The following is a 26,386-nucleotide window of genomic DNA, read 5'->3' as shown; positions in this document are numbered from 1 at the left end:
AAGTCAAATAAGACTCTGAGCCTGTTTTTTTTTTTTTAAAGCAACATTACAATATTGTTTTAAAAACTGCAATTCCCAGCTGCAAAGAGGGCTTCGGAAGGTCTCGCATGCAAACAAACATACACAAAAAGCCACTTACAGGAGCGGAACAGAGCGTGCCTAGATGGTCATCTCACATAAAATAGAGCGGTTAGTGCACCCAATGCAGGACAAGAGAAATATTTCACTCATTTCGCCGCACTCTTGGATAAAGATCCCTAAACGAATGCCCCGTTGTGGAGGCCGTGTTGTGGGGGAAAGGGAAACGGTGGAGAATATGGTCTGTGATACCACCACCCTCCCCGGAGATGAAGGAGAAGATGCTAAGATCTTGGGAAAGGCCGAAAGAGGATGGGGAGGAGAGTCGGAGGGGAGGTCTCTTCTCAGCAAAACAGCGCCCAGAGCGGTAACAGGCTGCAGCTGTGAGCAAAGCCGCGTCCTAGCAGCTCAAAAAAGAGAGGGAGCAGGGAAAACTTTCCCTAGCCTCCCTGCACCCTCTCCCTCCTCCTCGGAGAAAACGCCAGCAGAGCTGCTAACGGTGCCGCGCCGGCGGCCCCGCCACCCGCCGGGTCGCAGCGCCCCGCGGACCGGGGGCCGGGAAGCCCAGGCCCGCAGCCGGAGGGAGGGAGGAGGTGGGAGAACGGGGCACGCCAGCCCGGCCCGGGGGAAGGGGGAGCAAGGAGAAGGGCAGGGGCGGAAGCGCCCCCCGCGAGCGCGGGCCCGCGCCCCACCGGCTACCTGGGCAGCCAGCTGCTGCTTCGCGCCGTCCGGCCGGGCCCTGCCGCGGGGAGCGCCGCGGGGATCTCGGAAGCTCGGCGGAGAGTCGCCAGAGAACAGCGGTGCGGACGGCCGGCGAAGGGGTGGAGCGGAGTGAGGGGGGTGGGGTAAGAGGGCGCCAGGGGCCGGGCCGCCGGGTCACGTGGCCGGGCCGCCTCACGTGACGCCGACGCCACGCGCGCTGGGCGGACTCGGGGTTTATCCGCCCGCCCCGCGGTGGCTGCGAGTCAGTATTTTGGGGCTCTAGGCCAGGCGGCCCGGGGCTTCGCTGGAAGCCGATTGGCTGTCCTAGTCCTGCCCCGAAGCTTTGCGGAGAGTCGTGGTGGAGCTTGGTGGCTGCCGAGACTCACAGGCTTTTGTCTCAGGGACCCCGAGGGCTTGGCCGTGGGGGCGGCCGGCCAGCCACACCGAGGGACCTAGGACGGAAAAGCGACGCGAAACTCCTTTCCCTGCCCCTTAGCGCGCCCTACTTCCTCTAGACACTACCCTGATGGTGCTACCCGGGACAAAGGTCGTCGGAGGAGATACTCCTTATATTTCAGGGATGACCTCCCCGCCCCCGCGCCCTGACCGACCGGTCAAAGGACACCTGCGCAGGACCTGAGGGTGGGGAGGGAAGGTGGCAGCTGGACCACGATCAGAAGGAAAAGTGAGGCACGGCGCCCAGATGATGAAAGGAAGGCACAGATACCTCGGAAGCAGGCTGTCAGGATTGGAAAGGACCTAAGACAGCAAATGACACAACCCTTTTCTTATTATAAATGAGTAAACTGAGGCCGGGAGAGCTTCACGCTGCTCTAGCCTGTCATCTATGGAGACCACAATCTTCTTGGTTAGGTATTGCACGGCTCTTTGAAAACTCCAGTTCGCTCCACAGAATAAAGTCCAAACGTCTTGGCATAACTTTCTAAGCAATCTTGTTGAAACTTAAGCTTTCCCACTTGAGCTCTGTTGAATAAACAGAAAAACATTTTCTAAGTATCACCAAACAACTCCGTTAATCTACTAGAAGGCTGCTTTTCCACATCTTCCAGCACTTACTCAACAGTACTCTAGGCTCTGGCTCTGGAGATTTCCTGTTTTCCTTGACTACTCAGCTTTCTTTGGATTACTAACTTTTCCCCTAAGTTGTTTTTCTCACCTTTGCATTCGTTCATTCTTTTGCCTCTATCTGAAATGCCCTGAATCACTACCCTCTCCCCACTTACAGAAAACCAGAGTCAAACAGTACTTAAAGCATTAAAACTAGATGTTATTCAGAGACTATTGCAACAGTGCAAGTAAGCCTAGTTCTAGACTGAGGTCTCTTTTCTCCTATTGCAATAATAGTTCCTGAATAAAATCTGCTTTTACTGCTTTAAGTACTGTGGGGCTCTGGTTATCTTTAACCATACCCCCAAGGTACACATCAGTCTCCTAAGCTTATCTCTTAAAATCCTGGTCAAATACCACCCACTCTGGTCTTCCTTCTCTTCATCTTCCTCCCTGATTCAACAGCTCCAGCAATTGAAATTCATTCAGACAGTGTCTGATGTAACTTCTTTCCTAATTTCCTGGCAACTACAGATTCTGATAAACTAATCTCAGACTGCCCAGAAATGTACTGTACATTTCCTATAAGAGGTAAATTGTCTATTGCTATCTTCTTCCCTAGATTGTAAAGTCTTTGAAATGAGACATCTGGACTTACTACAGTGCCTTCAATATGCACTGAGTGAAGTGGCTCAACCAAGGTTGTAGCAGTTCATTGAATTTACTAAAAATTCTTTGAGCCTACTCTGTTTAAAGGGGGGAAAAAGTCAGTTTCTTTAGGCTACAATCTGATCAAAAGGGCTTCTGGAAAACATGTGTTTGAGAAAAAAATTGAGGTTTTGGGTTTGAGTCCTCAAATATTTCCTGAGCACTCATTGCTTACCATGTGCCAGATGCCATACTTGGAACATCTTGGAGGATGAAAGGTTGGATAAGACATGGTTGCTGATCTCAAGGAATATGTAGTTTCTTTCACTATTCCAGCACAGGGTGAAAAGTATTATGATACAGGGTATCAAGTGAGCACAAAGGAAGGTTAGGAAAAAACTTCCTGGGAAAGTGAATTTGGAGAACAAGTAACCAATGGAAGGAAGGGAAAGACCTTTCAGAAGACAGAGCGGTACCTTCAAAGGCAGGGAGGCATGAAACAGCATTATTTATTTGGAAAAGCATTTCCAAATAACCCTATATGGTTGGACTTGGTGACCTCTTTTTACCTCCGGGACAGAGGAAACCTAATTAGGTTAACAGTGAGGTACTTGCAAGACTGACACATATGTTGGTATATTAGTATTATTCATTGGATTGAGTAACCTTCCCTCAGACAAATCATAGGGTCTTCACCTAAAATTGGCCTGTGGACTAGTGCTAGATGATCTTTTAACTTTTTTTTTTTCCAGTTTCAAAAGCTCTCTATAATTGTTATCTAAAAACAGCAAAATGACTTGTTCCAAACAAGATTATTTTAGAGCACCCTAAACTTTTTCTACTGGGCAAAAAACCTCAATTTACAAGTGCTACTTTAAGGAAGAAACTGGGCTCTACCTCCAGGGCAGAGGGAGGACTCCTCTTCATGTTCATGCTAACAGATGACTATGCTGGTAAAAAGTATCTGTCAAGAATGTGGGCCACAGGAGAACAATTCTAATCACTCTTGGGGGCTTCGGAATTTCATTTTAAAAGTAATCTCTCAGGAAATGGAAAATTAGGAGAACACTGTCTTTTGTTTGCTCCCTTTTCCTCCACTGTGCTCTTCTGTGAGTTTCAATTTGGCCAGGTATGGGTCAGCCAATTCAGAACCACTTCCTTCAGCTAGGCTAGCTAACGCCTGATGGAGTCCAACCTCTTAACACGATTTTCTTTGCCAAGAAAAGGTCCAAAGGCCCCTTAGGCAGACATTTGTTTTTCATAGGCCACTGGAACGTTCTTGATACTGGACGAGCAAAATTAAAAGAGATTTCAGTTACTTCCTCAAAGACTTGAATATTGGTTCTTCTGAGAGAATAAAAACAGATGGGAGCACCCAGATTGCATCCCCCTTTTCTTTTCTTGTAGCCGGTCAAGATGGAGAGAAATAACCCGGAGAACCACCAACTCATAGAACGGGAACATTTAGATCACTCTATAAGATTGTTTACCTGTTTATGTAATAGTAATACTCAGACATCTATCTGTTCTGACAGCTGCAAAAACAATATAATCATTTTTGAGAATTGAGGATTGCATAAGTGTCTTAGGATTTTACATATGTAATAAAATATAGAATCTACCTAAAGAGAGAGTCCACCTTGAGTTTAATTAGATAACCAAACAGGCAAACATGATCAGTCACAATGAGTTTTACAACCTCAATTATTATTGAGCCACCTACTTGGGAGATAATTTCTGTTCTTGTGGCTGGGATAAATAAACATGGCATAAACAAGGAGGAGGGAAGATTGAGAGAAGTGGCAATGGAGAATTGGAAAATAATTTTTGTTCTAATTCCTTTTTTCCATCACCCCAAGAACACATAAATAAGCAAACAAGTATCTTGGTCCTGACTAAAGTAAAGTAGTAAAGTACTCTGCTGATTGATTTCTTCCCCTGCATTCAGGCAGATGCTACGCTGAACAGATGGCACAAAGAGATAAACCCACTCTGCTCCCTAGACCAGCATGAGACCCTTCCAAGCACAGCACCTCTCGTGAGTGTCTATGTCACTCCTCCGTAAGATCACCTTCTGCATAAAATACACTTTTATTGTTAGCAATGGCAACACCACCAGGAGCAACATGGTTCGTTTAGGAAGCCACCAGCTTCTGGTAGGAATTATGAGGTCTTTCATCTTCTAGGGAGCTAGAATTTTGGCTGCGATTGACTGTGAAGCAGGATTGGTCCTCTGGATATTAGAATGTATCTCGGTGACTTCTTGGAATGACACCAGGGTGCTGAGGAGGATCATAAGAATATTCTCATTGGTTTAGAATATTGAAGGTGATGTTACCTGGAACAAACAAAATGACACTATGAGGAAAGAGACAAATCCAGAATGGGGGACAAGAACACTCCTAGCCTTGGTCTCTTCAAAAAGTTAAGTCTCTGGGGGGAAAAGGGGAGAGAGACTGTTCCCAGTTTAAAAGATAGTAAAGAAAAATGACATTCAAATGTAATGCATGAACCTTGGGTGGAATCATAGTTGAAAATTTTTTTTAAAGCTATAGAAGATATTTGGTGGAGAATCATAGAAATTTAATATGGCTCAATATTAGATACTAAGTGATTTAAAAAATTTTTATGTTATTTTTTCAGATATGATCATAGTAGTATTGAGAATGTCCTTATTGTTAGGAGATACATACCAGAGTATTTAAGGACAGAGTGTTATGAGGTTTAGCAAAAACAAAACAAAACAAAAACAAACAAAAAATACTATACATGTACTTATCCATGAAAAAAGAGAGCAAATATGACAAAATGTTATATCTGGAAAATGTTTTTTGTACTCTATTTTATTTCTTTTTTTTTTTTTAATTTTTTTTTTCAACGTTTATTTATTTTTGGGACAGAGAGAGACAGAGCATGAATGGAGGAGGGGCAGAAAGAGAGGGAGACACAGAATCGGAAACAGGCTCCAGGCTCTGAGCCATCAGCCCAGAGCCTGACGCGGGGCTCGAACTCACGGACCGCGAGATCGTGACCTGGCTGAAGTCGGACGCTTAACCGACTGCGCCACCCAGGCGCCCCTTATTTCTTTATTTTTATTTATTTTAGAGAGAAAGAGGGGAGAGCATGGCAGGGGAGGGGCAGAGGGAGAGAGAGAGAATCTTAAGCAGGTTCCATGCTATGCATGCCCGATGCCCCTCACAGGGCTTGATCCCACAACCCTGAGATCATGACCTGAGTCAAAATCAAGAGTTGTATGCTCAACCAACTGAGCCACACAGATGTCCCTTTTGCACTCTCCTTTAAATTTTGAAATTCTCATAGTAAAATGTTGGAGGGTGGGGTGAGATGTGACCTTTTTACTCCAAATTAAGAAAGCAGGACATTTCAGTAATTTATTTATTCAAAAAGATCTTTTGAATTTCCACTGTGTGCTAAACACTATATTAAGCTTGAATATATACTGGTGAAAAAAATAATAATAGTCTCGGGGTGCCTGGATGGCTCAGTCAGTTCAGCATCTGACTCTTTGTCTCAACTCAGGTCTTGATCTCAGGGTCATGAGTTCAAGCCTTGCACTGAGCTGCATGCTGGGAGTGGAGCATACTTTAAAAAAAAAAAGGTAATGGTAATGGTCTCTTTCGTGGAGTCTATGCTGTGCCAGTCTATGTCTCCTTTAAGACTGAAGGACTTACTCTCCCAGCTTCTGGGAAGGCTGTGCACTGATGAACCTCTTTTGTCATTTTCTTAACTAAAAAATGCTACCTTACCCAAGGTCATGCCCCTTTTAGGAGCAGCCTGCAACAAATGACTGGTCAATGAGGGGTTGTGAAGACCAGACTCTCTCACCTCAACAAGGGAAAATTCTAAAGAATCATCCCAGCTTCCGAACTTCCCACAGGGTTGGCTGGGGCCTGGTTGTGATGTACTTACTGAAGCCCATTTTCTCTTTCTGCCCAGTCTTGCTTCTGTCCCTTTCCTCCACAGGTTCTGAGAGCATCTACCATTGAAGAGGCATTAAACACCCAAGTAGAATGACTTAACCAGTTGGCACCAGCCAGCTTTTCTATTAGCCACCCCAGTACTGGCACAATAGATTCATGAATAGAGAAAACACGGTAATAAGGAGGAAGGCTGTAACTGGGCCCACCAGTAGGATCTTCCACTCACCAAGGTTAATCCCGTAGCCAAATGATCAACCTGCCAGTAACAGGAACTATTGCTGAGACTCAATACTGCACTATCTCTTGAAGATAGCAAACAGCCACTTGGTGAAAAGGTGACCCTGTTGGACTCCTTCCACCCTGGATGAGGTAGTCATTCATTTTAACATGAATAGACACATATTCTATGGGTTTGCCTTACCTGTCTGTTGAGTCTCAGCCAACGTGACTATCCAAGGGATTATACTCTATTTGATCCACCATTATGGCATCCCATATATCATTGCATCTGACCAAGGAACCCACTACATAGCAAAGGAAATGTAGCAGTGGGCATATGACCATGGAATCCATTGGACCTATCACATGGCAGAAATCTTGGCTGAAGTACCAGCTTGGAGATGACACCCTGTGAGGATAAAGTGCTACCTTCTAGGGTGCAGTCATGCTCTAAATCAATCACCATTATTTGATGCTGTATCCCTCATAGGAGAATAACTGGGAGTGGAGTCAAAGGTATGGAAGCAGGAGTGTTCCTGTGTACCATCAATCCCAGTGACCCACTTGGGGAATTTGTGCTTTTCATCCTCACAAATATAACCACAGTTTTAAAGGTCTTAGTTCCCAAAGGCAAAACATTTCTACCAGGGAACACAACAAGAGTCTTCAATGAATTTTAAACTATACCACCATCCAGTACTCTGAGCCCTTCATGGCAAGGACCAGCAGGCAAGAAAAAGATCTTCATGGGGGTAATTGACTCTCATTATCAAGAGGCAGTAGAACTACTATTACACAGTGGAATCGGGTAGGCATATGTTTGGCATCCAGGTAATCAACTAGGACATCTTTTAGTACTTGTGCAATTTTGATGGCAAACGGACAGATGTAGCAGGTGCAGCCTGAGGAGGACATGATAAACAGTAACTGGAACTCATCAGTTTTAAGAATCTGTCACTCCACTAGGTGAGTCACCTAGGCCTTCAGAGGTGCTAATCAAGAGTGAAGAGCATCCACTATGAACCACAGAAGAGAGAAAGGGTGAGTATTGGTTGCAGCCTAATACCAGCTGCGACAGCAGAGCGTGTGGTTCCCCTTACTAACCCTCCTTTTACAAGTTTCCCCCAGGGAACAAACCTGCCAGAGCTCTGAAGAAGCTACTTCCAGAACTCATGTAAGGAAAGCAGATCTGCACAAGACATGGACCATTTGGGTGCTATACCGCCCAATCCAGACCAAAGCTGTCAGCCCTCTTAAGGAAGGGCTTCAGCTAAAGAGAATTGCTTTGCCCAAAGTCAGGCCCCTTTCTGGGAAGCCAGCATCCACTGCCTGATTGATGGCCCATCCTACTTTCTTTTGCTCAACAGGGGTTGAGTAGAGTACTCCCTAATAACTTCCCGTGTGCTAATCTCCATCTCAGAATTGACTCATATGTGACACTCTCCCTTGTGTAGATGACAGTGTGGAGAGACAAATAGGTGACTACATTTGTTATTTGTACTCTGAAGGAAATAAACAAGATGCAGTGATAGCAAATAACAGGGAAGCTGTACCTGGAGAGGAGGTGGCATTTAAGCCAGGAGCTATACAATAGACTGAAGTCAGCCATGCGAGGAGCGGGTAGGAAAATGCGTTTCAGAAAGAGAAACATCTTGGATGAAAGCTCTTCCCAAAGAGCTTGGCACATTGAAGTGCCACTTAGAGCTTTGCAGCCTTTTAAAGGATTTTATTTCAAATGCAATAGGAAGCCTTTAAAGGATTTTTTTAGGAGATAATATAATGCTGTGGTTTACATTTAAAAAAAAAAATCTCTCTGATACAGTGTAGAGAACAGGTTGGATGGGAGGAAACCATGAAGGAGGTTATTGCAATGTCAAGAAAACATAACCCAAAGTTTGCCCTTTCCCTCCAAACCATGTTCCAGGGGCACAAGACCCTAGCATTTCCTGCCCATACAGCTCCAACCCACTTTCAGGACCTTCATGGGCCTCTTCCCTATGTCCAACCCCCAAAAACAGACTGCATACACTTAGGGCCATGGGGTGTTTGGGAAGTGGCTGTAGGGCTTGGAATTGGAGTGTCCACAAGTAAGTGTGTGAAGCCCCTTGCAGTGTGGGATGAAGCCAAGACTGGAAAACATGGAGGGTGAGCTGTGAGGTGGGACCAAGACTGTGATCTCTCTGTACTCTCTGAAGGATTCTAAGAGTCCTAAATTCAAGGCTTGGTCATCCAGTTCCTTAAAAAGGTATGTTTATCAAGATAGGAGGATAGAATTTATTTCATTTAACAAGTTGTTAGCTTCATTTAATAAGTTTTTAACTTAAAATGTTTAGACATATTGTATGGGGCCTTCATTCGTAACTTTCCCTAGTTTCTATGAATGTTTGGGATGAGCCTGAAAGTTGCACTACCTACAAAGAATGATATATAAACAAAGCTGGTTTCTTATCGCAAGCAGTAGATGCTGGAGGACAATGGAACAGTATCCTCAAAATGGTGGAGGGAAATATCTGTTAATCTAAAATTCTCCATCCAGTTAAAGGAGCATTCAAAGAATCAATGATGAGCAAAGATATTAATAGAACATTGGTAACTCCAAGGAAACACTGACTATAGAAAATAGCCAACTTTTAGAAGTTAAAACAGGATGAAACTAGCGATCAAATTGAAAATGAGAGGCAAGATTCAGAGTTAAAACATTATACAGTCCTTATGATGTTGAATATACACTGTGAAACACTTTTAAGCTAGAACTTTTAATATTTTTAAGGTAAACATCTTAAGCGAATGTGCAAAACAGAAAGAAATTTAAAAAGTGAATAGTTAGGGGCGCCTGGTTGGCTCAGTCGGTTAAGCGTCCAACTTCAGCTCAGGTCATGATCTCGCAGTCTGTGAGTTCGAGCCCCACTTCGGGTTGTGTGCTGACAGCTCAGAGCCTGGAGCCTGTTTCAGATTCTGTGTCTCCCTCTCTCTCTGCCCCCCGCCCCTGCTCACACTCTGTCTGTCTGTCTGTCTGTCTCTCTCTCTCTCTCTCTCTCAAAAATAAACATTAAAAAAGTTTTTAAGTGAATAGTTAGGAGGAAGGACAGAAAAAAGCAAAATAAGCTTAACTGGTAATACATATAAAATTGTCCTCATTTCAATATAGAAAATGAGGCACTAATTTATTCTTTGTAAATTTCTACTAACCCAAACCACTGACCATAAAATACTACCTCTGCCTCTATTTTTATTTATCTATGAAGAAAACTGTATGAGAGCTGTTGTTCTTTATTCTTATGAAACTCCATGAAAGAGAGATGTTAAAACATTAGGGGAAATCTTATAAACTTGGGGCTTTCAAACCAGTGAGTCAAGTATCAGTAACTGTTTTCACAGACTCTACTATTTTCTGAGGACAATGTAAAATCAAAAAAGCACAGTCCTTGTCATCAAATAGCTTGCAATCTGATTAGGGAGAAACAAGCTATACAAACCCAACTGAAAATAAACTCTAGCACAGAAGACAGCAAATGGGAAGAGCCTTGGATTGTGTAAATGTTACAATTCAGTGCAGGTAGGAGCCCTTCCAACCAGGATATCCTGGAAGGCTTTGACTGAATACATGAAATTTGATCTTGGCTTTAAGAGAGGTAGAATCTCAGGGGCGCCTGGGTGGCTCAGTTGGTTAAACGTCCGACTTCAGCTCAGGTCATGATCTCACAGTCCGTGAGTTCGAGCCCAGCGTCGGGCTCTGTGCTGACAGCTCAGAGCCTGGAGGCTGCTTCAGATTCTGTGTTTCCCTCTCTCTCTGCCCCTCCCCCACTCATTCTATGTCTCTCTCTCTCTCTGTCAAAAATAAATAAACATTAAAAAGAAAAAAAAGAATCTCATTAGAGAAAACTGAGAAGAGGCATTAATAAAAGCACTAAAGGAATGCCTGTCTGACCCAGTTGGTATAGCATGTGACTTGATCTCAGGGTTGTGAGTTTGAGCCCCAGGTTGGGTGTAGAGATGACTTAAAAATAAAATCTTAGGGGCGCCTGGGTGGCTCAGTCGGTTAAGCGTCCGACTTTTGCTCAAGTCATGATCTCACGGTTCATGAGTTTGAGCCCCACATAGGGCTCTGTGCTGACAGCTCAGAGCCTGGAGCCTGCTTCAGATTCTGTGTCTGCCTCTCTCTCTGTTCCTCCCCCGCTTGCACTCTGTCTCTCTCTCTCTCAAAAGTAAATAAAGATTTTAAAAAATAATAAAAAAATAAAATCTTAAAAAAATAAATAAAAGAACTAAAATATCAAAAAGTGTTGGAGTCAAGAAAGAAGACATTTTTTAAGAGAAAAAGGGTGAGCATAACGTGAAATACTGAGAGAAATCATTGAATCACAACACTAATGTTATCACAAGGAAGAAAAATTTTAAATATTATTTCAATGATGGTACTAACTTGAACTTTTAATTTGGTTTCTTTCCTTTATATTCTGTTAAGTTTTTCAAAAAAAGTAGCAAATATAAATACAAAATATTGGTAATGACTTTCTGCATATGACATACACGAATAGCTTAGATTTTTACTATCTCTATACACAACTTTGTTTCCTAGACCTTCTCTAGTTTGTTTGTTTGTTTGTTTGGTTTGTTTTTTAAGCCAGATTTTGTATACTGCAGAAGGAATCTCCATATCAGTGCTGTGTTTGAAGCTCAGAATTTTAGGCTTTTGGTTTTTATTTAGAGTCATGATATTGATAACACCTAACATTTATTTAAGTGCCCTACATGCTATTTTAGTTAATGCTAGCTGCCATAACAGATAAGCCCCAGAATCTCAGTGGCTTAACAAAATAGAAGTTTATTTCTCACTCACGGAAAATCCAGAAGGACAGTTCTTAACAGGCACAAAGCTGTCCTCCAAGACATGATTCAGGGACCAAGTTTCCTTCTGTTTTGTGGTCCCACTATCTTTAACACATGGCTTCCATGAGAAACCTGCAGAAGGGGAAAGAATAAGGAAGATCACAATGGGAGATTTTTGTGAGCTGAGCCTACAAATAGGTTTATGAATATCTTCTCACATTTCATTCATTGGCTAAAATTCAGTCAAATGGCCACAGATAACTCCAAGTGAAGAGGGGAAATGTGGTTTAGCTGTTTGCTCTGGAAGAAAAGGAAATGGTTTGGTGAACAGTGTTCCAGTCTCTGCCACACATACATTCTTTTTCCATTTAATCCTAACAACCCCATGAGATATGTACTGTAATTTGTAACACTTTACAGATGAGGAAACTGAAACTTTTTATTGGTTAAGTAGCTTACCTAATACCTCACAGTTAAAAAATGGCAGAATCAAACTCAAACCTAGGCAATCTAAATAAAAAAACCATATTCCTTATCAACTTCACTGCAATATGACTGAAATGCTTGTTACTGAAAAAGAATATCTTTCTTCTAGTTATAAGAGAGGTATGACAATTTTAGAACTTTAATCCTAAGCCATCATTGTAGTGATGACAAAATTGAGACCTAGAGGGAAAATGTCCTATGGGAGGTCAGATCATTGCTGCTCAGGTACATCCACTGTAAAGAACATTTTTTTTTTAATTAAAAAAAATGTATTTATTTTTGAGACAGAGACAGAGCATGAGCAGGGGAGGGGCAGAGAGAGAGGGAGACACAGAATCCGAAGCAGGCTCCAGGCTCCGAGCTGTCAGCACAGAGCCTGATGCAGGGTGTGAGATCATGACCTGAGCCGAAGTCGGACGCTTAACCGACTGAGCCATCCAGGTGCCCCAAAAACATTTTTTTTTTGTTTATTTATTTAAAAATTTTTTTTTTCAACGTTTATTTATTTTTGGGACAGAGAGAGACAGAGCATGAACGGGGGAGGGGCAGAGAGAGAGGGAGACACAGAACCGGAAACAGGCTCCAGGCTCTGAGCCATCAGCCCAGAGCCTGACGCGGGGCTCGAACTCACGGACCGCGAGATCGTGACCTGGCTGAAGTCGGACGTTTAACCGACTGCGCCACCCAGGCGCCCCTATGTTTATTTATTTTTGAGAGAGAGCGAGAGAGAGAACACACATGCAAGTGGGAGAGGGGCAGAGAGAAGGAGGACAGAAGATCCCAAGGGTGCTCTGCCCTGACAGCAGCAAGCCAAGCCTCATGCGGGGTTTCAACCTAAAAACCGTGAGATCATGACCTGAGCCGAATGAGCCGAAGCTGGACATTCAACCGACTGAGCCACCCACGTGCTCCTAAAACATTTTAATATGAACATATAGTCTTGACAAACTAATAACATGTCATACTTTATAAAATTAACTTCCTGAAGTGCGTGGTTTAAGGTAGTTAAATTCAAGCGTTAAGATTTGTTTCCCAGAAGTTTGTCTCTACTCCCTCCTCTCTCCACCTTTGATGTTTTTGGCCCTGAAGAGGGAGCACAACACAGAGTAAGCCTGCCACCGTGTGGCATGGGCCCAAACCTGTAGTCTGTTAAATGTCTTCTTCCCTTTCACTTTGTTTGCTTCTAGTTTATTTACTCACCAACCTAGATTTGATCCTGCCTGATAGGAAATTCATACCTCCCTCAAATTATATAGGATTTTTTTATTTCAAGATACATTTCTTCATCCAATTCTAAAATTATTGCAGTATTTCCAAACCTGCTACAGGGAGGGCAAACTTTTAAAATGTGGCCCAGCCACATTCACAAGAGGGTCACTTCAGTGCTTCACAAACGAGGAAACAAACTCAGCAATTAGTGGGGTTTAGCTCAGTGCACTCAGAAGTTAATCAGTGAGCCAGCCATCTCAGGCATATTAGAAGGCAGATTTCCCAATCGTGCCAATGCCATATATAATGCCTGTTCAAATATGGATATAACAGCCATATGAAGGAGAGTCAGAATTTATATAAGGTTCAACATTTCCTAGAGTTTTAACAATACGTAAGCTTAACATGCCAGGCAGATATTTCCCAGCCCTCTTCCTGCATTTGGCAAAACAGGAATAATCTCTAAAATTGTTTAAAAGGCAATAGGTCCAGGGTGCCTGAGTGGCTCAGTTGGTTAAGCGGCCAACTTTGGCTCAGGTCACGATCTCACAGTTCGTGAGTTCGGGCCCACATCAGGCTCTGTGCTGACAGCTCAGAGCCTGGAGCCTGCTTGGGATTCTGTGTCTCCCTCTCTCTCTGCCCCTCCCCTACTTATGCTCTGTCTCTCGCATTGTCTCAAAAATAAATAAACATTAAAAAAAAATTTTTTTTAAGGCAATAGATCCAGCAGGTGGCTAAATGGAAATCTGGTATTTCTGCTTCTTCTAACACTTGTTACAAATGATTGGGGACAGGCCATATGCTGATGCAGTTTTAAAATGTCTCTCCTTTTCTTTGGTTCCATTATTCTTTTCCTACCACTGCAAACTGAAATACCCATTTCACATATAACTGGGAAAAGCAATTAAAAGGAAGAAAAGTTTTTTTTAACGTTTGAGAGTACATTAGAAAACCCTTAGTATCCTTTTCTCTTTCTTTCCCCCACCCCCCACCTTTTTTGGATGGAAGGTTTGCGAGGATAAGCTCACACATTGGTGTGTAAATGTATTATTCCCACCTAATGGGTTAACTGAGATGGGAACGTTAACTTAATCCTGTGACTGTGCCAGTATCTCTCTGGGGAAAAAAAGAGATGCCAATGGAAATCCAAGCTCCTTTACACTCCAGGTTTCTCCTCACCTCCTCACTTTCCCCAGCCTCCACATCTTTCCCAAGCATGGGTCTATACCAAGCTCAAGAACACCATGTGGGCTGTACTTTTTAGAGGACAAAAGTATACAAATAATCCTAGATTGTGTAAATACCCATTCTTTGAAGGGGTTCTCTGCCTTCCCTCTAGAGTAGCCACTAATCCCCTTATCACTACCTGTGCAGCTAGGTAAAACTGACCCAGGGGAGGCTGTACCACTCCATATTCTAGAAAGTTCTCCCGCAAATGGTCTAAATCAGCTTAGACATTGGGGCATATATATATATTCTGGTTCTTGTCCATTTTCCTCTTCGGTCTAAATGCTCCGGATCAGCGCTTCCTTGTAACTGAAGTGATAAATGTGGGCTTAGGAACGAGGCCACTTAACTTTGCTCAAAGAGCTCACTATGTGGTCTAATTTAATCTAGCTCAGCAGGATTCTATAGTGGGATTTGAAGCTTCAGAGAAATTAAATGTGTTATTTAGTCCACCATTATCTATGTTCCCTATTCATGCTCCTGTGCGTGAAAAATGAATGTATAGTTTACATAAGAAAATCTTCACATTTAAAAAAAACATTCTTTTTCTCTGAATCTCTTTGAGGTATGTGCTGGATATTGCCAAGTACTATCAGTCAAATTACAATTCATAAAGAATACTGTCCCACTTACGTCGTAAAATATTCCGAAGATTTAATGCCCAAAGTTTAGAATCTAAATAGTAGTTTGTATTGTGTAGTAAATTTCATCTGTGTAGCCAGATTTCACAAATCTGGCAATATAAATTTACCCTTAAATACAATTCTTCATGAATACTACTCAGCCATAAAAGAAAATGAGATCTTGCTGTTTAAGACAGCCTGGATGGATCTAGAGAATATTTGGCTAAGTGAAATACGTCAGACAGAGAAAGACAAATACCATGTGATTTCACTCATATGTAGAATCTTAAAAAACAAAAACAAATGAACAAACAAAAAACAGACTCTTAAATACAGAGGACAAACTGGTAGGTAGTTGCCAGAGTGGAGATGGATGACGTGGTGGGTAAAATAAAGAGGATGAAGAGGTACAAACTTCCAGTTGTAAAATAAATTAGGTCATTGAGACGAAAAGTACAGCATAGAGAATACAATCAATAATATGGTAATAATGTTGTATGGTGACAGATGGGGACTATACTAATTACAGTGAACAATGAGTCATGTACAGTATTGTCAAATCACTGTTGTGTACCCGAAACTAATATAACATTGTGTGTCAGTTATACTTCAAAAACAAACAAACAACACTAAACTTATTCTCCACGAATTATACTACTTGTCTATGAGAAAAACAAATGACAACTGCTGATTCTATTTCTCCATGACCTAATCTGAAAGGTCCTCAAATTTAGAAAGGATATTTGTCCAAAACCTGTAGAAATATTATTTATTCTATTGTTATATTGTATAATATTGTTACACTTAACAAAAACATTAGAAGCATTATCACTAAAGACAGCATGTACTTTTTTTTTTTTAATAGCCACAAAGTCTTTGGTACTCCTCCCACTGAGAGATGGAGTCTATGTATCCTCTCCTGGATTCCAAGTGGACTTATCATTTGCTTGTAACCAATCAAATGCAGCAGAAATGGCCCCTTGTGACTTCTGAGGCTGGGTCAGAAAAGCTGATACAACTTCCCACTGGTTGACTGTAATACTAGCTTTTAGAGCAAATATAGTAGTAGAATGTGATATAGATGGTAAAAGCATCCAAACCCACACCTGCATGCCAACATATAAATTAGTGTACAATAAAGATGATATTTCAAGCTGGCCCAGAACAAAAAATAGCTTTTTCAATAAATAGTATTTAATCACTTCATCTGTTATTGGTTCTCTTGGCATAAGACTATCCATAATATCTTCCTTCTCAGGTTTTTTGTTTTGTTTTGTTTTGTTTTATCTAAAATTGACAGTGATGTACCTTTTTTATTCTTCATGATTTTCTTTTCTTCTTAATCAACTTTATCAGTAGTTTATTGATCTTATTAATCTTTTCAAAGAACCAACTTTTGACTGTGTTCATTTTCTCTATTTTTTTCTATTTAGTTGCTTTTCATTCTCATTTTGATTACTTTATTTCTTCTGCTTATTTTGTATTTAGTTTGCTTTTTTTTTTTTCTGTCACTTAGATAATTGATTTTACATCTTTCTTCTTTTATTATATAAGCATTTAAGTGTCTAAATTTCCCAGTGCTTTTGCTGTAACTCACAAATTTTTACATGTCATATTTTCCTTTTTATTCAGCTCAAAATATTTTATAATTTCCGTTGCAATTTCTCCTTTGACTTTTGGACTATTTAAATTTTTTTTTTCAACGTTTATTTATTTTTGGGACAGAGAGAGAGAGACAGAGCATGAATGGGGGAGGGGCAGAGAGAGAGGGAGACACAGAACCGGAAACAGGCTCCAGGCTCTGAGCCATCAGCCCAGAGCCCGACGCGGGGCTCAAACTCACGGACCGCAGATCGTGACCTGGCTGAAGTCGGACGCTTAACCGACTGCGCCACCCAGGCGCCCCAGTTTTTTTTTTTTTTTTTTAAATTTTTTTTTTCAACGTTTATTTATTTTTGGGACAGAGAGAGACAGAGCATGAACAGGGGAGGGGCAGAGAGAGAGGGAGACACAGAATCGGAAACAGGCTCCAGGCTCTGAGCCATCAGCCCAGAGCCTGACGCGGGGCTCGAACTCACAGACCGCGAGATCGTGACCTGGCTGAAGTCGGACGCTTAACCGACTGCGCCACCCAGGCGCCCCCTTTTGGACTATTTAGAAGCAGATTAATTTCCTCCCAAATTTGGGGGTTTTCCAGATATCTTTCCAGTATTTATTACTACTTTAATTCCACTGTGGTCACACAGAGGAATATATTCAGTGTGATTTCAATTCTTTTATAATTATTGAGACTTGTAGCCCACCACATGATCTATGTTGGTGAATGTTCTATGCTCCTTCATCTGTCCCCAGTGGAATCATTGCACACACTGACGAAATAGCATTCTATCCCAAGGTGGCAAACAGGAGCCAGGTAGAAGCAGGCAGGCTGGCGAGCTCCACGCTGGGAAACAGACTGCCCATTACCTTGAAGAAGGCAGATTTGACTAACTCAGAAAATGGAACAAGAACCTTCTGGTTGTTACCATACATCCTCCACTTCAGGGTCTTCTATCATTATTCTACTTGGTTCCATGGAACCTCAGAGAGATACTTTAATCATCCTGCTTTTAAAAATTCAGAGAACAAAAAAAGAGCCCTTGGGGGCGGGGGGGGGGGGAGAGATATAATCGATGAAATGAAAATATAATGGAAGGATTGAAAGATAATGTTGAAGAAATCTCCCAGAAAAGGGAGTAAACATGGGAAAGGTGTAAGAAGGGAAATAAAAAAATATATGTTTAAAGATTTTATTTTTTTAAATTTTTAAATGTTTATTTATTTATTTTGAGAGAGAGAGAGCTGGGGAGGGGCAGTGAGAGAGGGAGAGAGAGAATTCCAAGTAGGCTCCTCCCCGTCAGGAGCAGAGCCCGTTGTGGGGCTCGAACTCACAAACTGTGAGATTCTGACCTGAGCCAAAATCAAGAGTCAGGCACTTAACTGACTGAGCCACCCAGGCACCTCAAAGATTTTATTTTTTTAAGTAATCTCTACACCGAATGTGGGGCTCAAACTTACAACCCCAAGATCAGGAGTTGCATGCTCCCCTGACTGAGCCAGTCAGGTGCCCCAGAAAAAGATTTTTTTTTTTTTTAATTAGAGAATAACTCAAAGTTCAGCAACCAAATAATAGGAGTTCCAAAAAGAAGGAACATAAAAAGTGGAGGAGAAAATTCAAGATATCCCAAAATTGAAAGTAATTTACTTCTAGCAGGAAGAGGCAGAGGAAAGGGCCCACTAAGTTTCCAATATAATGGACGAAAATAGACTCAGTCCAAGATACATGATTACGAAATTTCAGAATTCCTGGAACAAAGTTAAGATTTTATAATCTTCCAAAGAGAAAAAAATCACAAATGAAGGATCAAGAGTCAGTCTGGTTTTAGATTCTCAACAGCAGCAAAGGAAGCCACAGCACACAGAAGCAATGCCTTCAAAGTTCTAAAAGGAAATGATTTCCATCCTAGAATCCCATATCAGATAAACTATTAATAAATTGTTAGAGTTAAAAAATGACATTTTCAGGGGCCCCTGGGTAGGTCAGTCGGTTAAGTGTCCGACTTTGGCTCAGGTCATGATGTCACAGCTCTTGTGTTTTAGCCCTGCATCAGCCTCTGTGCTGACAGCTCGGAGCCTGGAGACTGCTTCGGATTCTGTGTCTCCCTCTCTCTCTGCCCCTCCCTGCTCATGCTCGGTGTGTGTGTCTCTCTCTCTCTCAAAAATAAACATTAAAAAAAAAAAGACATTTTCAGAGATTCAAGGTGTAAAAACTTACCTCCCATGGATCCAAGAGGCTACTGAATGTGTGCTCCACCAAGACAACCAAGTGAACCAAGAAAGGGGAAAATCTGGGATATAAAAGGAGGATCTGGGGCTCCCGGGTTGCTCCGTTGGTTAAGCATCTGACATCAGCTCAGGTCATGATCTCATTGTTTGTGAGTTGGAGCCCTGCATCAGGCTGGGATACTCTCTCTCCCTCCCTCTCTGCCCATCCCTTTGCACATGCACATGCTGGCTCTCTCACTCCCTCTCTCTGTCAAAATAAATAAATAAACTTAAAAAAAAAAGAAAAGAAAAGAAAAGAAGAGGATCCCAGAGGTCAAGGGAATCTCAAAGAAGATGTGCATAGGATGTCGTGGAGAACAACTAATTCTTAAGAGACAGACACAATAAAGACTTATCACCAAACTATCTGCAGTTGTTATATTCTCTTCACCTGGAAGAAAAAATTCCCAGGCAAGCCTGGGTCTGATTCTCACCTGTATTTGGCAGGCCTTGATCTTATGCTAATGAGAAATCAAGAGTCCCCTCCTCTCCATACCCTACAGCCAGGACCAGCTGATACTCCTTTACCCCAAGAAGTATTCTGAGTTGCTCATTCCTGACAGCTGACAGTGGGCTTTGGCATAGACTATACAGCACAGTCCACTCCTCCTGACTATCTTCCCACTATCCCACCAGAAAGGCCTGCCTGTGGCCTCAACTATGGTAAGCCCTATGCTTCCTAAGACTCCGTCATGGCCTTGTACACTAACACACTAACTGCCCAGAAGGGGCTCTTATAGAACTCAAGGAAGCAAAATGCAGACTATGACCCAGAGACTACCTTCAGTTTATCTCCTGCCATCTAATAATGGCAATGTTCCTGTTCGGTAAGATTTGTGCTTGCTTCTCAGTGTCTGTACTGATCCCTTTTTACACATATTTATATGAACATAGTTGACACAATGATATAAAATTAAATGAGAATAAAAAAGAAAAGACTAGGCAAGTTATTTAATATTTTTAGCCTCAGTTTCCATATCTATAAAAGGGGACAGAAATAGTCTTACCATTCAGCTGTTGGGAGGAGTAACTAAACAAACAGACAATGTATATGATGCAGATTAGAGGCTCAATCGGTGATAACTATTTTTTAAGCTCTCAATTTAGTAAGATAATTCCTTTAATGTGGGAGTATGTGTGTGAGTGCGACTGTGTGGTGTGTGTTTGTATATATACAAAGTGTCGTAAGGGTAAAGTAGGAGTGACCCACACCTCCAGGGGTAACAGCAGATTCTGGAGAAGGCCAAAAATATGGAGTGTGACAAGTGCTAGGAGCCCTGTAGGCCTGTGAGCTGTGGCAGAATCAAAGATTTGGTAAACTGGAATAGTTTATGCCTCTTACATATGCTTCTTAGATTTTGCTATGGAAAATTTTAAAGGCATGCAAGATAAGGAGACTAATATAATATACCCTGTCTACCTGGCTTCAACAACTATCAATTCATGGCCAGTCTTGTTATATTATATCCCAAGCTACTTCTTCTCCATTACCAGATGCTTTATAAACAAATCTCAGAATCACGTAATTTCATCTGTGAATATTTTAGTATTATGCCTTTTGTATTTTCCTGTGGCCTTCTCATCATTTAATAAATCCTTTAAAAAATAATAACAAAAATATAAGTGTATATGAGTTAGTATATACACTAACATGGAAAAATCTCATAAATGTATTATTGTTCAATGTAATAAAGAAGTTACAGATATCACAATTACATTTAAAAAGACCTAAACAAAAAATAAACAGTATAGGGGAAGGGAATAAGATAAAATAAGATAAAAACAGAGAGGGAGGCAAACCATAAGAGACTCTCAAATACAGAGAACAAACTGAGGGTTGCTGGTGGGGTGTTGGGTGAGGGGGTTGGGCTAGATGGGTGATGGGCATTCAGGAGGACATTTGTTGGGATGAGCACTGGGTGTTATATGTAAGTGATGAATTGCTAGTTTCTACTCCTGAAATCATTATTTCACTATATATTAACTAACTTGGATTTAAATAAAATTAAAAACAAAAATAAATAAAAAATAAACAGTAAAACATATGCATGTGCTCCAAAATATGTAAGTACATATATAGAAAGATAGTAGCAAAAATATGCATCAAACTACTAATCCTGATTACCTCAGAGGAGGGGAGTAGTGATGTAAAGAGTGAACTTAAGAATTTTGTCCTGTAGTGGGGCGCCTGGGTGGCGCAGTCGGTTAAGCGTCCGACTTCAGCCAGGTCACGATCTCGCGGTCCGTGAGTTCGAGCCCTGCGTCGGGCTCTGGGCTGATGGCTCAGAGCCTGGAGCCTGTTTCTGATTCTGTGTCTCCCTCTCTCTCTGTCCCTCCCCCGTTCATGCTCTGTCTCTCTCTGTCCCAAAAATAAATAAATGTTGAAAAAAAAAAATTAAAAAAAAAAAAAAAAGAATTTTGTCCTGTAGGCATTTATATTGTTCGACACTCAAAGAAAAAACAATATATTCATCATTATTTATGTGATTTTTTTTTTTTATGAAAAGAAGTGAAGTAACCACTGCTCGTTGCTGCCCAGAGTGACAGTAACTCATAGAGGAAATGTTAAGAAGTCTTAAGTGCTGATTTGAGTTTCTAGCTACTAAGCAACCTTCCAACCTCCTTTCTAATCAAGTTTTTTTTTTTCCCCCCCTGCCAACTAAAAATACACTATCCAGTTCAGGAAATGTGGCTGATTGAATAGCAGCTGCTACTGAAGACCAACTTTGCATATTGAAACAACCTTGGAAGATAAAAAGCAACAGCTCCCTGTCATCAGCTCCTGTTCTGAGGCGCGGCTGGAGCACATCACACTTTTGTCTTGGCCTCCACATTGTCCTTCCTGCACATTTTCAAGAGACAGTCCCTGGCCACTGTTTTGTTTTGTTTTCCCTTTTAGTGTCAGGAAATTTCCTGCAAATACATAGAAGCAGAAGTTGAAGCTGCTTCAGTGCAAGTCTAACACCCTTTAGACTTTTTTTTTTTTTAAGTTTATTTATTTTGAGAGAGAGAGCATGAGAGGGAGAGGGTCAGAGAGAGAGGAAGAGAGAGAATCCCAAGCAGGCTCCACACCGTTAGCACAGCGCTCGATGCAGAGCTCAAACCCACAAGCCACGAGATCATGACTGATGTCAGATGCTTAACCAACTGAGCCACCCAGGCTCCCCACATCCTTTAGATCTTTCTCGCACTCACTATTTCAGAAAGTAGATCACCCACTGCTATTTCCTTTTCCTATTTTTTTGTTTTGTTTTGTTTTGTTTTGTTTTTAGAGAGAGAGAGAGATTGACTGTCAAGATACTGTTTCTGTTGGGAGGGAGACAGAGCAGAGAGAGAGGCACAGAAATTCCCTCCAACTTTGCCAGGTTCCTCATTTGGTTATAAAGAGACGGTGTCACCAATAAAATGGAAACTAGGAATGGCAGAAAGGGGAGATAAGTTGTGCTGTAAATGTAAAACACTCACAGGCCACTAAAAGTGATAATAATTCTAAGTACAACTCAAAATGCAAAATAAAGACAGTTTAAGAGTCTGCAATGTATCCTATATCTAATTCTGATATATGGTGCCCTAGTCTTCATATATAAGAGTGATGCTGATTTCTCCCATTCATATGGCATGCAGTTGCACTTTGAAAAGTTTTTTGTTTTTGTTTTTTTCACTCATGTGATAGACTATACAGAGCTTTGCTTATAGCTACTCAATAAAAATTCCATTATACTGGGGCGCCTAGGTGGCTCAGTCAGTTAAGTGACCGACTTCGGTTCAGGTCATGATCTCAGTTTGTGAATTCAAGCCCACATCGGGCTCTCTACTGTAGCACAGAGCTGCTTTGGGTCCTCTGCCCACAACCCGCCCCCCCCCCCAGCTTGTTCTCTCTCTCAAAATAAATAAATAAACTTAAAAAAAATTCCATTGTATCCATAAGATATTTGAGCTGAAGGAAACCTAACAGTACCTAGTCCAACCTTTCTTCGCAAATCAATGGCTTCTTCAGCTTCTGTCCACCTCTCCTCCCCCCCCCAGGACCACACAGAAGGAACTGGGGTCAGAGTGAAGGCAATGTTCCTCCCTTTGCTCCCAAGCCCCAGGCACACCTTAACCTTAGCCCCTGTGTCCTTATCATCTGCCCATTCCAATCCTCCTGCAAATCAAATCCTGGCAGGTTCCCCAAGGATTCATCAGCTGGACAGGACTAAGTCTCAGCTTGATCTAATCGCCCTCCACCATAAGACAAACAAGCATTCTTTCACACAGGTCTTTAATGCTTTGAGCCTGCTTTGGCATAACGACAAACATTCTTTGCTTGACCAAACTTTAGTCAGGCTTCTGAAACTTCTTCCCGGCCCATCTGTACATTTCCTTGTAAAATCCAGTTTTAGCAACAACCCTCCTAAGTGTTCACCAGAATGCCCTGCCCTCAATATCTAATCCCCTCAATATCTGATCGGGTTCCTCATGCCCCGCCCAGGTGATGTCTGGTCACGTGGCATGACTTCAGCAAGAATCCTGTTAGGTCAGCTTAACCAGAATCTCCCCAGAACCTCTTAGTAATTTTCTATCTGCTGACCCCCACCCTGATCCTTGGCTATAAATTTCCACTTGCCCAGGCTGGCTGCAAAGTGACTATAGCTTACAGCCACAGGCACCCCAAAGAACTAAGCAACAGTCATGTCGATAACAAATAACACAGTGGTGTACATAATACACTCCGTGTTTCTGACTTTTCCTAACCACTTCCTCCTGTTAAAATACCCTACAATTACAACAGGATGTTTGCTCTTTGCAAAGCACTTTCTCAGTGGGTAGCAGGCACCATGAAAGAGGAAGAGATGAATAAATCCCAGCAAGATCTCAAGTAAATCATTTACTCTGAGCCTTGTTCTTTATTTGTAAAATGGGAGAGTCATAGCCCCTAATTTGCTTCTTGACTTTTTAATGAAACGCGTGGGAAGGCAGAAAGCGCAAATGCTACCTGTTACAAGAGCCAGAGCACTGCAACTGCAGATGCAAATTAGAGAGTTACAGAAAGAATCAATGGCTTCTGATTGGCCAATGTTTTAAAAATTATGTTTTCCAGGGGCGCCTGGGTGGCTCAGTCGGTTAAGTCTCTGACTTCCGCTCAGTTCATGATCTGGCTGTTCTCGAGTTCCAGCCCCTCATGGGGCTCTGTGCTGACAGTTCAGAGCCTGGAGCCTGCTTTGGATTCTGTGTCTCCCTCTCTCTCTGCCCCTCCCGCACTCGTGCTCTGTCTCTCTCTCTCTCTCTCAAAAATAAATAAATGGTAAAAAACAAACAAACAAACAAACAAAACAAAACAAAACAAAAAAAACCCTCCAGGCTCCAGAAAAAAACATCAAGGCATGTGTTCTGAGCTAAGAAATGGGGTTGGTGTTAGACTTTGCTCTATCAAGAGCTGAAGAACTGGGGACATCTCTGTGGCGCGTCCCCAGCAGGACCGCCAGGGGAGTCCAGGAGGGACTAAGGGAGGGGCTGATGAGCCTGCCCCGCCCCCGACCACCTGGGAAAGGAAGTGGGAAAGGAGAACCAGCAACGGTCACTGCATTTCCTTCACATCTCACTCTTGGGACACAACAGGACGAGGACAGAGCAGCTGCAGCTGGATGCGGGCAGACGGCCACAGAGGAGGAGCTTTTTCAGCCACAGTCTAGTAACAGAGGTAACTTTCATTTTCCTCGTACCCCCCACCCTCCACCCCCCACCCCGGCATAAGGAAGGAACAGAACCTGTCTTATTTTCCTGAAGGGGCAGCCCGAATATACCCCTGGGGGACAGATGTCCCTTCCCCTGTCCCAGCCAGGTTTCCCCTAAGTCGGGAACAGGTCTTGGTTTTAGAAACGGATTCTTGAGGAACGTGAGTCGTGCTCTAGAGGTAATTTACCTTGATGAGGCAATGGAGGAAACCACTTTGCCCCAACTTGTAAATTTGTCCCCAGGCGACAGTATTTATAAATAGCCACTGTTTACCGGGCACGGTGCTGGTCCTGAGGAGAGTTCCAGAGGCAGAAGCTTATATGAGCCGATTGGACTCTTCACTGCGTGCACTGAACTCAAGCTAGCTTCCGTTTCAGGGTTTAGGCTTACAGGAGGAAAATAGAGCCTGGAAGCCACAGACGAGCAAGAGCTGAAGCCATCTTTTGGTCATTTCTATTGAACTAGGTTATGTCTAACTAGAACTTCCTTTTGCCTCTTTGCTTTAACTACCGAGGAAAGTGAGCCCGCATTCAGAGTCTTCCAGGGGGCCCTACCCTCTTCTCTGACTCAGCTCCCTCCCCACCTTCCCGAGATAGGTCAGCTCATGGTGACTCATATGCCCTTACTTCCTGGCCCTTTCAGAGCCCAGGCCTGTGTTTGAAACCTGACCTTGTATAAACACTTCCTACTTTTGGAGTAAGCCTCTTCTTCCATTTGCCTGGATGCATGTGTGTTCCCTCAGAAAAGAATGGCTTATGTGCGCACCTGGCCTTTCTCCCCTAGGGGTTAGCAGTGGCCACCATGGGTTCTGTGAATTCCCGAGATGACAAGGCAGAGGCCCAGGTGGTGATGATAGGCCTCGACTCAGCAGGCAAGACCACGCTCCTGTACAAACTGAAGGGCCACCAGATGGTGGAGACCCTGCCCACTGTTGGTTTCAACGTGGAGCCTCTGGAAGCACCGGGGCACGTGTCTCTGACTCTCTGGGATGTGGGGGGGCAGACCCAGCTCCGGGCCAGCTGGAAGGACCACCTGGAAGGCACGGATGTCCTCGTGTATGTGCTGGATAGCACCGATGAAGCCCGCTTACCCGAGGCAGTGGCTGAGCTCATGGAAGTCCTGGACGACCCACACATGGCCAGCGTCCCTTTCTTGGTGCTGGCCAACAAGCAGGAGGCGCCAGATGCCCTGCCGCTGCTGGAGATCCGAGAGAGGCTGGGCCTGGAGAGGTTCCAGGACCGCAGCTGGGAGCTTCGGGCCTGCAGTGCCCTCACTGGCGCTGGGCTGCCAGAGGCCCTACAGAGCCTGAGGAGCCTCCTGAAATCCCGCAGCCACTGCGTGTCTACGTGAGCACAGGCGGGGCAGGGAGTGGGGAGAGCAGGAAGCCGCGATCTGGGCACAGCAGCATATCTTTGCTGATACGACCTGAAAGAATCAGCTGGGCCTTAAGAATCCTAAGCTCAGTTTAACAGACGAGAAGTCCTTCTGTGCTTGGACAGGATATTTTCCTCTTGAAGCTTGTTGTCACTAGTGTTTATGTTGAAAATCAACTATGGGGCACCTGGGTGGCTCAGTTGGTTGAGCGTCCAACTTCAGCTCAGGTCATGATCTCATGGTTTGTGGGTTCAAGCCCCAAGTCAGGCTCCGTGCTGACAGCTCAGAGCCCAGACCCTGCTTCAGATTCTGTTTCTCCCTCTCTCTGCCCCTCCCCTGCTCATACTCGTCTCAAAAATAAACGTTAAAAAATTTTTTTTAATTACAAAGAAAAAATAAGAA

At 43.0% G+C, this 26,386-nt stretch overlaps 2 protein-coding genes across 6 annotated transcripts in view; one reads left to right on the top strand and one right to left on the bottom strand.

Moving 5' to 3' along the window:
* RCBTB1 (RCC1 and BTB domain containing protein 1) overlaps nt 1-879 on the bottom strand; it is a 56,413-nt gene extending 55,534 nt beyond the window's left edge. For 4 of the 5 annotated variants that reach the window (XR_003967730.1, XR_003967729.1, XM_030310319.1 and 1 more), the window contains exon 1: nt 778-877. The gene's annotated coding sequence lies outside the window, so the exon portion shown is untranslated. Of the gene's footprint in view, nt 1-777 lie in introns of all 5 variants that reach the window. The other variant, XM_030310337.1, reaches the window with a different exon arrangement.
* A 2,721-nt stretch (nt 880-3,600) lies between these two features.
* On the top strand, nt 3,601-26,111 carry ARL11 (ADP ribosylation factor like GTPase 11). Its single transcript, XM_030310211.1, has 4 exons — nt 3,601-3,605; nt 7,605-7,609; nt 24,494-24,575; nt 25,394-26,111. Exon 4 carries the CDS (start codon nt 25,412-25,414, stop codon nt 25,958-25,960), a length of 549 nt encoding a protein of 182 aa, XP_030166071.1. The 5' UTR covers nt 3,601-3,605; nt 7,605-7,609; nt 24,494-24,575; nt 25,394-25,411; the 3' UTR covers nt 25,961-26,111.
* Nucleotides 26,112-26,386: the final 275 nt, after the last annotated feature.

This window comes from Lynx canadensis, chromosome A1, assembly GCF_007474595.2.
Source record: "Lynx canadensis isolate LIC74 chromosome A1, mLynCan4.pri.v2, whole genome shotgun sequence".
NCBI lineage: Eukaryota > Metazoa > Chordata > Mammalia > Carnivora > Felidae > Lynx > Lynx canadensis.
Note: the sequence above shows the minus strand (reverse complement) of the source record. Positions and strands in the feature narration are given on the sequence as shown.

What these genes read in the sequence shown, in the direction of transcription:
- ARL11 (XM_030310211.1), top strand. Translation starts at nt 25,412, where the DNA reads ATGGGTTCTGTGAATTCCCGAGATGACAAGGCAGAGGCCCAGGTGGTG.